At 43.1% G+C, this 11,130-nt stretch overlaps 1 protein-coding gene across 1 annotated transcript; it reads right to left on the bottom strand.

The window, feature by feature from the left end:
• Nucleotides 1-5,713: 5,713 nt before the first annotated feature.
• ASCL4 (achaete-scute family bHLH transcription factor 4) lies at nucleotides 5,714-9,755 on the bottom strand. Its single transcript, XM_070789668.1, has one exon. It carries the CDS (start codon nucleotides 9,084-9,086, stop codon nucleotides 8,580-8,582), a length of 507 nt encoding a protein of 168 aa, XP_070645769.1. The 5' UTR covers nucleotides 9,087-9,755; the 3' UTR covers nucleotides 5,714-8,579.
• Nucleotides 9,756-11,130: the final 1,375 nt, after the last annotated feature.

The raw sequence follows: 11,130 nt of genomic DNA, 5'->3' as shown, positions 1-11,130 counted from the left end.
CATGAATTGCAGCATGCCAGGCCTCCCTGTCCATCACCAACTCCTGGAGTTCACTCAAATTCATGTCCATCGAGTTGGTGATGCCATCCAGCCATCTCATCCTCTGTCGTCCCCTTCTCCTCCTGCTCCCAATCCCTCCCGGCATCAGGGTCTTTCCCAATGAGTCAACTCTTCGCATGAGGTGGCCAGAGTATTGGAGTTTCAGCTTTAGCATCAGTCCTTCCAGTGAACACCCAGGACTGATCAGATGTGACAAAAACTGGTTAGAACCAACTATCAACTAGATCCAAGATGGCAAAAGATTCAACTTCCAGTGGGCCTTGAGCCTCCATATATGCTTATTGTAATACATTAGCATATGCAAAATGACACCTACCAGTGCCATGACAGTTCCAGGACCAACCACTGAAAGGCCAAAAGGTGGGCAGTGGCCCAATTCCTGGACATCGCCGCCTCTTCCCCATAATAATTGGGATAATCCTCCCACTCATTAGCCTGTGAAATTACCCAGCCTGTGAAAACTAACCATTCCATATTTCAGGGCCTCTTGGCTTTTCAATTGGACTGTATTCTGTCTATGGAATGTGCATCTCTCTAAATTTGTTTGTTACCTATAAATAAACAAGCAAGCCAACAAACAAATGAGGGAGGGTGGGAGAAAGGATTATGTGAGCCATTCACTTGAATTTAATTAGGTTTGCATGGTAGGTATCCCTTCATTACAAATTGGAATGTAGCCTGAAACATCAAGTAGTTTGCCGAAGGGCACCAACTAATGACAAAGCCAGGCATGGAGAACCAGGTATTTTGACTCCCAAGTTTAATTTTCTTGCTTTGACTGCTCCAAATGGCTGTTCTGATTGAGACTTGTCTAGTCATTTGAATCCGCATAGGGCTACTTTAGAATAGTAAAAGGAGAAGAGATGTTGGTTGAAAATCAGAGTGAAAAGTCATTGAATTACAAAAATCCTTGCTTTATTTTTCTTGGCCATTATTGCCACCTGAAAACATTTATGCTTGTTTATTGACTCTTCCTAAAGTTAAGCTCCGTGTAGGCAACTAGTAAATATTTTCTGATTGAATGGATGGATGTACAGATGGATGGATGAAGACCATCCATAGACGGTTTACTACCAGTGATCTGTGTGATACATTAACTCTCTAAATTTTAGTTCTTCGTCTGTAAAATGAAAGCGGCATGTAATACGTGCTTCGTTGGATGGTTATAAAGATCAAATGAGAATAATACATAGAAAGGCCAACCTGCTATCAGGTAGGCCCTCAGGAAATGTCAGCTGACGGAGAATTTCTGTTACTAGAGGTCCTTTAAGAGAGAACAGGTATGCTTTTGCCCTGCATGGGTTAATCCTTCATTTCACTAAAACTCCTGGGGTTGAATCAGGTCATTTCCCAAGGCCCTTTCTAGTCCTGAGATTCTGAGATCTGATTCCTTTTTCAGAGGTGTTTCTACTGTTGGGGATATAAGAAATGTCTTCAGTGCCCCCCTCAAGGCTCGCTTTGCAGGCAAAAACCAGTTTGATTGTCTGGACACACTTCATCTGCCACTTTTTAAGTTCCATTTTGACCATGGTTAATGACAGTGAATAACCCAACAAGAAAAGGCTGCTGACAGGTTTTCGGCAAAGGACGCAGCTAAATAGCTACAAACAGATTAAAAATCATTCTCACCACCCAGAGAGCCTGTGCATAAAAACAAACACAACTCATCGATGATGATCAAAGAGCTGGGAATGGTTCTGCAGTTTCATGGACTAATAAAGCAGCGTCAGGCCCTCTGCCCTCTCCCAGAAGCCTGTCTGCATGATGGACATGAAAGGCTGGCAATGACTGAAAGCGAAGGGTCACCAAATGATCATTCTGTGAAGGATTCCACTGATGGACGTTTCCATCGAAAGTCTCATTCCCAAGGTGACAAGTGGGATTGTTACCCATTTTGGGAGAAGACAATGATAACTTTGGGAGCTTTGAAGAAAACCTTTGTCTAGACAAACAGCTTGGAAAGCTTGTGAAATGCACCATCTGAAACGTGGCTGACTTGGTTATAGCTAGGTAATGCTGACTCATCCTATGAAATACCTTCCCCGACCTGATGGGACTTTGGTCTCAAATTCAATTAAGGTTTATAGCACTTGGAGTCAGAGGATGAGTGTTAAGTTCAAGTGTCCTGAGTTGAAGGTATGTTGTTTGGTTGCTAAGTCATGCCTGACTTGCAGCCCCATGGACTGAAGCCCACCAGACTCTTCTGTTCATGGTGTTTCTCAGGCAAGAATACTGGAGTGGGTTGCCATTTCCTTCTCCAGGAGATCTTTCTGACCCAAGGATCGAACCCCCATCTGCATTCTCCTGCATTGCAGGTAGATTCTTTTTTACCACTGAGGCACCAGGGAAGCCCTTTGAAGTTATGTTACCCACAGATCAGAAATGGCTAGGCCAAAGAAGCAGACAACATCTCTCCAAATCTAAACAGCCCAAGGGCATCTCAATTCTACTCCCCTCCAAACCCTGTTCATTTTTCCTAAGTTATTTTTTCTTCCCTATGTCCAGACATTTCCACAAAGGGAAGAAAATAACGACTGTTTTTTTCTTTCTCACTAACCCTTGATACATTGCATCTCCTTTATACCGGTTCAGTAGAAGTTAGTCTCTCTGAGAATTTTATTTTTAGCCCTAGAAGCTACAGAGAAAAAATAAATTATTGAGCATCTGTTATTTGCTGCCTGACTCAGGCAAGGTGTGTTGTGTATATTATCATTATCTCATATAATAAACACTGGTGAACTTTCATAGTTAATTATAATCACAAAATTATAAAATATTAAATACAAATATCATTTAAGTTTCTGTATCATCACAGGAGTTTGTGCAACTTTTTAACGAAGTCATTAAAAACTGAATTCCATGCTTTTGAAGGCAGACAGTTCTATGGGACACTATTAAACTCGTACAGTCATACTTCTCACACAGCCCTTTTCTCATTGTCATCGCCGTTCCTGCAAATGGCAGGCATTTGCAGACATTGCTTCATCTTCTTCAGTGATTTAAAACACCCACCTTAGTCTCAACTGGTTACCTTCTAATCTGGTGCCCTCCCAGTTCTTTAATATTGCCAGTTTCTAGGACCTTCACCTCCAGACTTCAGACTCCTTGAAAAACTTTGTCATCCATGAGCTTCTGTGTTGACTTGAACTGTTTATAAGACCTCAAGCTCAGAACTGTCTTTGATGTGCCATGTTCTCCTCCAACTGGTCCCCTTTATATCATCCCAGCTGTCCTACTCTTTTCACTGTGAAGCATCTTGAAAGGGCAGTCTTTAGCCTTCCCTCTGCTTTGTTACCCCACTCCTTTCACAAAGGTCTCTGGAGATCTTTTAATGGCTAAATCTAATGGATCCCTCTCACATTTAAATCCCCTGACAGCTCTGACTCATATGATGCTGTCCACTCCCTCCTTCTTGCACAATGACATCTGCATTTAATTACCATGATCTCACACAGCCTGTTTCTCCTTCCAGCTTCTTGGTCCTCTTCAGAGACATTTTTATTGTGCCACTCCTTCAGAGTAGGCCTTCTTTCCCTGGGAAATCTCATCTGCTTCCTGTTCAGTCACTAAGTCTGTATGCGTGTGCCTCTCAGCCTACAGCTGTCCTTGATTTCCCTCCTGACTGCACTGCCAGCATTTTCAACTGCTTGTGGACAGGAGTAACCTGTTACTAGAAACCCAGCATCTCCCAAAACAAGCCGTGTCTCTTTTCAACCTGCTTTCTCCTTTGTGTTTTTTACTTCAGTTGGTGAGAACTCACTAGACACATCTCTTAACTTCTTCCTGTTCCTCATCCACAACCCCATCCTCTATGAGTAGCCAAGACCTATCAATGCTGCTCCCACTTTATCTCCCAGTCCATCCCTTCCCTTTCCCACCGCCACTGCCTTTGTTTAAGCCCTCACTTCCTCTTTCTTCATGATTGCAATAACCCTGTTGGTCTGCCGCTTCCTACCACCAGAGTGATTCTCAGCCACAGCGCTGAACAGTTTACCCTCTCTCCAAGCCAAAAAAAACGTTTTTTTTTTTTCAATAGTTTGCCATTGTCTACAAAATAAAGTTCAAGTTATTTTCACCTGGCTCTCAGTGCCTCCTAGAACCTTTTCTCAACCATCATTTCTAATCTCCTATTACTCAGGTTCTGTTCTCCAAATACAGTTCCTTGCTTAAGGCTACATCCCCCAATGCCTTTCCTCCTAGTCCTCACCTCACTTGAAGCTAGAATAAGCCCCTCTTTTCTTTGTATCATAACATTTTTCATTTTGAACACCAGTTATAACACATAACCTATTTTCTTCATACTGAGGTGAAATGGGTTCATTTTTCTTCCAGATCGTAAGATTATTCAAAGTCTACTCCACAAAAGATTATGAAGCTTGCCTTTTTAAAATGAAGTGTTGTAGTAGCAATTAGGATTCAGTAAAGTGTAAAAGTCTGCTCTGGGACTGGATCTTTCCAGTAGGAAGAGATGACACAGAAGCACAGAGCCACTGAGCTGTGTGGCAGGAAGTGGGCATGTCTCACCAACATCTGTTTCCCCTAGTCTAGGATTTCACACGTATCAGAAGAAAGGCATCTTCCAGCTTGAAGGCCTAAAAGATCATGCAGTCCAATCTTCATGTGCTCTAGCATGGGGAAGTGAGATCCCTGAAGTTAGGGACTCGCCCAAGGTTACCAGATTGGTGAGAGACTAAGCCGGAGGGCAAACTCCCACACCCCAGGACAGCCCCTCTGCCTTTGCGCCCTCAGGGTGGGGGTAAGGTGTCACAGTTGTTAATCAGTGTTATGAATATTCCAAAAGCAATACAGTGTAATTAATTACTATATTTGGGCTGAGTATCCAAATAAACAAGATCTTGAACGACATCAACGTTTCTCCTTTCCTGAAGGCATCATTTCCCTAAAACTCCCATTCACTCCATTGCTTTTATGTCACTTGTTGGTAGTTGATTTTGTCCTTTTTGAGTCTTTTTTTTTTTTTTTGAGTTTGCCACACAGCTGCAGGATCCTAGTTCCCTGATCAGGGAATGAACATGGATCCTCTGAGCAGTGAAAGCTCAGAGTCCTAACTACTGGCCCACTGGGGAATTCCTGAAAATCAAATTGTTCTATGGTTAGTTAGATGTTCAATCATAGAAAAGGGGAAGATGGAACATTTTAAGAGGTCTTATTCCTGGATTGGCATGCCTCCCTATGGCATTAGGAAAGTTGCAGAAAAACTGCCTGATTTTTCTTTCCCCCTTTAAAAAAAGTTACATGATTGACATGGGATTTTATTATTATTATTCCAAAAGGTTTCTCAAAATCATTGCTTTATTCTCAATAGGACTGAAAACAAAAGTCTCACCAGATGTCTCTCAAGGCATTTTATCCAGAAAGAAAGTTCTCTTAAAACTGCTTTGTCCCCTCTCTCTCCTTTTTTTTTTTTAATTTATTTATTTGGCCCCATCAGGTCTTAGCTGCAGCACTCGGGATCTTTAGTTGCAGCACATGGGACCTACTTCCCTGACCAGGGATTGAACCTGCATTGGGAGCTTGAAGTCTTAGCCATTGGACCACTAGAGAAGCCCCTGTTCTCTCTGTAAACTCATGTCTGCAAGGTGTAGTATATTTATTCATACATTTCATAACACATATTTTGAAGAAGTAAATGGAAAAAAAATCTTTATTTCTTTTTTCCTGCATTGAAAGCAACCACATAACCTGTACAGATTAAGAAAATATACTTAAAAAAAAATTATTACTACTTTAGAAAAGAGAATGTCAAGGTGCCTGCCCATTAGCTGGAGCAGAAAAAAGGAATGAAGAGTGTTATTACCACCTATACAAGGCTCCTGAGAAAAGTCTCTCAAGGTTCTCCAATGAACAGCATGGTTAGTTCGCCTCTCCTGCAACTCAGCCAGGAAGGTATTATAATAACATGAGTGTTTTCTCTTTTTTCTTTTTTTCTTGATTAGAAAATATATCTCACCTATACATACTTGCTTCACTGAAACTCCCACTGGAGTAAGAACCAGCTTGGAGAACAAAATGGACACATTACAGGAGTTTGTGAGAATGTAACTAAGTAATGGGTAAGAAAATAGCTGTTTCTTGCTCATTCAAACCACAAATCTCCACTTGCTTCTTAAGAAAAAGTAAAGCTTGGTGGTAGATCATGGCACAGCATTTATCTGAGCAGCCAGAAACAATAGAATCCCATAATTCATCATGATAAATATCAATAATACATTTTAACATGGATTCAGCATTCCACCGGTCATGTCTCCTGCTGCTGCTGCTAAGTCGCTTCAGTCATGTCCGACTCTGAGCGACCCCATAGACGGCAGCCCACCAGGCTCCCCCATCCCTGGGATTCTCCAGGCAAGAACACCAGAGTGGGTTGCCATTTCCCTCTCCAATGCATGAAAGTGAAAAGTGAAAGTGAAGTTGCTCAGTTGCATCTGACTCTTAGCGACCCCATGGACTGCAGCCTACCAGGCTCCTCTGTCCATGGGATTTTCCAGGCAAGAGTACTGGAGTGGGTTGCCATTGCCTTCTCCGTCATGTCTCCTAGAATCTTAAAATAGAAGATAGAATGCTAGTGAAGAGTGGTTTACTCTACCCTGCTTCTGAAACACTGAGGAAATCACACTCCATCTAGAGATCATTTTTAACCAGGCCTACTCTCTGTAGAGCTAATAAATAACACTACTAACTAAATCATTGGATTGTAGCTTGCAGATTACCAAGGTCTTTAATTTACGCTTCTGTGAAATAATAGGACAAGGAAGCTGAGATGCAGAGAGTTTAAGGACCATTTGCTCAGGCACCCAGTTAGCAGATGACAGGGCAAGGGAGAGCATGGTCAGAGAGAAAGCAAGCCTGGGCTTTGGGGTTAGGCCAACTTTGGACTAGATCTCAGCTCAGCTAATTCTTGAAACACTAACTACTGGGCAGGGCATGTAATCTCTCCCAGTCTTTTTTTCTTCTTCTTTTTTTAACTCCAAATACGTATAATACCCACCTCACAGATTTATGAGAATAAATTGGACAAAATGTGAAAAGCAGCAAAATTTCTGAAAAGACGTTCATTGCTTGTTAGCATCCCTTCATTCATATATCTGAAGAAAGGGGGTAATAAAACCTACCTCAGTGTGGAACTTCAGTGAATACCTGGAAAAGGCTCACCCTTGTTAGTTTCCTCTTTTCATCCTTTTCCTGGTTCCTCCACCCCTCCCTACCCCCTTATTAGCAAAGCTGTCTCTGTGGAAAGGGGAATGCAGCACATTAGAAAACTGGAGAGGAAGCTTATCTTCACATGTCAACAAGCATTTGACTTACCTACTGAATTTATAATTGTTTCTCAGGAAAAAAAAAAAAAGACCAGAATTAAGTATTTTTAAAAGACTGCCAAAGTCTTTCATTTCAATATAGTTGAAAGCCCTCAAGGTGATAGAAGTTTGAGAATGCACCAGCCTCCATCCCTCCCTCCCCTTCAACCTGGTTGAAAGGAGCAGGTCCTTTTCCTTTTCCTATTTTACAGTCACAGTGTTACTTTAACTGAAGGTTAGGTGGAGTGAGAACAAGGGGAGATGAAAGGAAAATGGACAAAACAACTAAGAGGAGAAATAAGTTTTCATACAAATCTGAGTTCTCTTCCAAAAAGATCATTGATACTAACATATGTTGTTATTCACTAAATACTACGAAGTTTCCACATGGCCACTTTCTGATAAAACAGGATGTTTCAAATATGTAATGTATTTTCTAGTACCAACGTTCAACATGCTCAGTCAACAGCACAGGCTGGTCTTGCAGGCTCTGGCAAATGTGTTTTCAAGTGTCAGCTTAGGATCACCTTCATCCAAAGCATGGTGTCATTGCATTTCTCATCAGTTCCCAAAGGCAGGAAAACCGTTCCTCTCATCTTAGGACTGTCATTTAGTTAGCTAGTTCGGAAAGTTCTTCTTTGGTTATTGGTTGAATTTGTTTCAGTATTTACATCCCTAATTTACCCACCCCTGCTGACTGTGGCAAATTTCCGTTTTGAGCAATTCAGAGTCTGGTACGTGCATAGTCGCTCAGTCTCCTCTGTCCATGGGATTTTTCAGGCAAGAATACTGGAGTGGGTTGCCATTTTCCTCCTCCAGGGGATCTTCCGGACCTAGGGATCAAACTGGCATCTCCGGCATTGCAGGCCGATTCTTTACCCGCTGATCCATCAGGGAAGCCCTTGAGTGTGGTACAGCTTTTATTTGATATCGGCAGAGTTTCATTAGCATCTTTAAGTTGCAGGCACATAACAAATAAGGGGTGGTGATGGTGGAGTGTGGATGGAAACAAATAGAGTGTCAAAATCTTTTTCTCCCTAGAGCACTCATTTCTATTTACTAAGATTTATTTCTGGAGAGCAGGATCGGAGTGGGGTGGGGTGGGGGTGTAGATAGCAAATGCAAACTACCTCCGAAGGGAACCTTAGAGCAGACGCCAAACGCGCGCAGAGCCGCTGGAGGGGGCTGGGCCGGGGGGGGCGCTCGCTAGCTGGCCCCGTCCTCGGGCTCGCTGCTGGGCGAAGGCGCCGATGAGGCCTTGGACTCGCCATCGCTGTTGCATTCGGCCCTGCGTGAGGAGCCGGCACCGGCCGCACCCTCCTGTCCCGGTGCGTGGCGCTCCAGCACCTCCTGGAGCTGCTTGATGTAGCCGATGGCGGCGCGGAGAGTCTCCACTTTGCTGAGGCGCCTGTCCGCCACCTCTCGGGGCAGGTGGTCTCGGAGGCGCGCGTACCCCTCGTTCACGCAGCGCACCCGCTGCCGCTCGCGCTCGTTGCGCTTGCGGAGGAAGGCGGGCTCGAAGGCGCCGTCCAGCCGTAGGGGCAGGTAGGGCCGCCTCGGGGCGCCGCCGCCGCCGAGCGCCGGCTCCCAACTCACGGAGACTCTGAAGGAGTCCCGCATGAGGAGGCGGGGCAGGGACCTCGGCACGCCCAGAGGCACCTGGCTCAGGTGATGCGGCAGGGTCAGCAGTCCGTCCTGTGGACGTTTCTCCATGATTCGCCAAAAAGAAAACCAATCACCCCAGAGATGAATCTCCCAGCAGAAGATGAGACTGAAAATCTTCAAAGCGGATATCCTGGTCCATTTAGACTGCCTGATACTGCTGGTCAGCTTTTGGAGAAGTTTCTGGGTCCGGAAGCTAGGTTTCAGAACAAGCTTCAAGAAAACGTTGCAGGATTCCCTTCCCTAAGTTCATTGCACTCCTCGATCTTTTTATAATGATCCAGGAGGAGGTGATAGGCAAAGATTTAGGAACCCCCAACCCACACTTCAAACCCTCTCTTCCCTTCTGATCTTCTTATTTCAAAAGATAACAAAAGGGGTTCCTCTCCTCGGTCCCGTGGCCTGGAAATGAGAATGCACACCAAACACTGAGTAATCTTCCAAAGCCACCAAAAGCTTTGCAATTACTGTAATCCACCGCTCTGGGTCTTCATGAGCACAGGAATCTTCAAGGTTTCAGAAGAGCTCCTCCCAGGAACCAACAGATCTACTGGCGGCTGAGCGAAAGTTTACCAGAGGCTTTCTCCTTGAAAATCAAAACTTGACTGCCCTTTGTGGTTTCCGGCGTCCAGGGCTAATGGAAGGAGCTTTTAGACTGTTTGCAAACTTACACTTGCCCTTTCATTTCTGGAGAGTTGGAGAGACCTCATCAAAGGGAAGACTGCTCCCTTGTGGTTAAAAAATGTGTCAAGTCAGGGAGGACCTCGGGGAAAGTTTGAGAGTTTTCTTCTCCAAAAGTTTGAGCGTTTTCTTCTCCAAAACTTTTAAAAACCCAAGTAGACATTTTTTGAAGGGAACAGAAAAGAAATACACTTTAGCAACAAATATATGTGTCTGCCTATTATTATGTTGAAGACTGGGCGGTGATGTATTTGTGCTGCTTTTTAAGAGCACATCAAAAGGCTGAGCAGTAACAAACACTTTTAGCCAAAGTTATTTCTCAGTGCTTACTGTAAACACAGCTTAAACACTGCTTCCAGACCTCTTCTAATCCCACCCAGGATATAAGGACATCATCTCTCCACAGTGTAAAGAGTATATTTCTATTGTATTCTTTTTGTTTAAAAGAGAGATGCAATTTATTTTCACCCTTGAGGGTGAGAAAGCAACATTTTAAAGGGGGAGAGCCTCATTTCCAAGGAGAAAAGATGATGGCTTTGAAGACTGTCTTTTTAAAACATAACTAAAAATGAATAATTAAACCACCGTGTTGGTGAAGAGCTTTGAAGATGACAGTGTCATTAAAAATCCAACTGTACTGGTTAATGTCAAAGAATGTGTTATCACACTGAAAATCAGATTTCCTGTTCTACAAACCAGCACATTAAAGGCAGCTTCTACTTTAAAAGTCCAATTTAAAAACAAGAGAAGCAAACCTCCCTACATTTATAATCAGACTCTCTGCCTGTTCCTCAGGAGCCAAGGTGTCGCCCTAACATGCTTTTTTGACAAGTCCTATGCGTCCCTGTTTACTCTAAATGATCAGCCCGAAGCAATTGGAAAAGTGCTTCCATCAAGGCAAATAAAATAGAAATAATTATTCCTTTCAGGCATAAGTTGTCACATTTTAAAAGGTGTAGCTTCCTCTGAGACTTATACCAGCAAACAAACTAATATGTCATCTTGATTTCTCAGGAGAGTAGAGACCCATTGGGAAAGCTCTACTGAGCAAAAAGCTCACCAGAGAGGCAGAAATTAGACCACAAGTTGCTTTTTGGCTGTGTCAAAACGTGACTCTTAGCCATTATTCTAAGAGTGATGGGAAATAAATAAGGCCTTTTGAGCAGAGAGATGATGTGGTAAAGTTTTTTTTGTTTTTGTTTTAAAGATCACTGCCAAATAGAGAATAGATTGGAGGGGAACAAAAGAGAAAATGCTTACAGATACCATTTTTCATCTTCAGATTGGCAAAAAATTAAAAGATTGCTAACATCCAGGACAGGCAAGGATTTGGTAAGTGGCAGAACATACATTTCTACAAGCTTTGGGAAAAGTAACTGTTAACATTAATAGTACACATCACATATCTTATGAC

This window comes from Bos indicus, chromosome 5, assembly GCF_029378745.1.
Source record: "Bos indicus isolate NIAB-ARS_2022 breed Sahiwal x Tharparkar chromosome 5, NIAB-ARS_B.indTharparkar_mat_pri_1.0, whole genome shotgun sequence".
Classification (NCBI taxonomy): domain Eukaryota; kingdom Metazoa; phylum Chordata; class Mammalia; order Artiodactyla; family Bovidae; genus Bos; species Bos indicus.
This window is presented reverse-complemented; position numbering and strand designations above follow the sequence as displayed.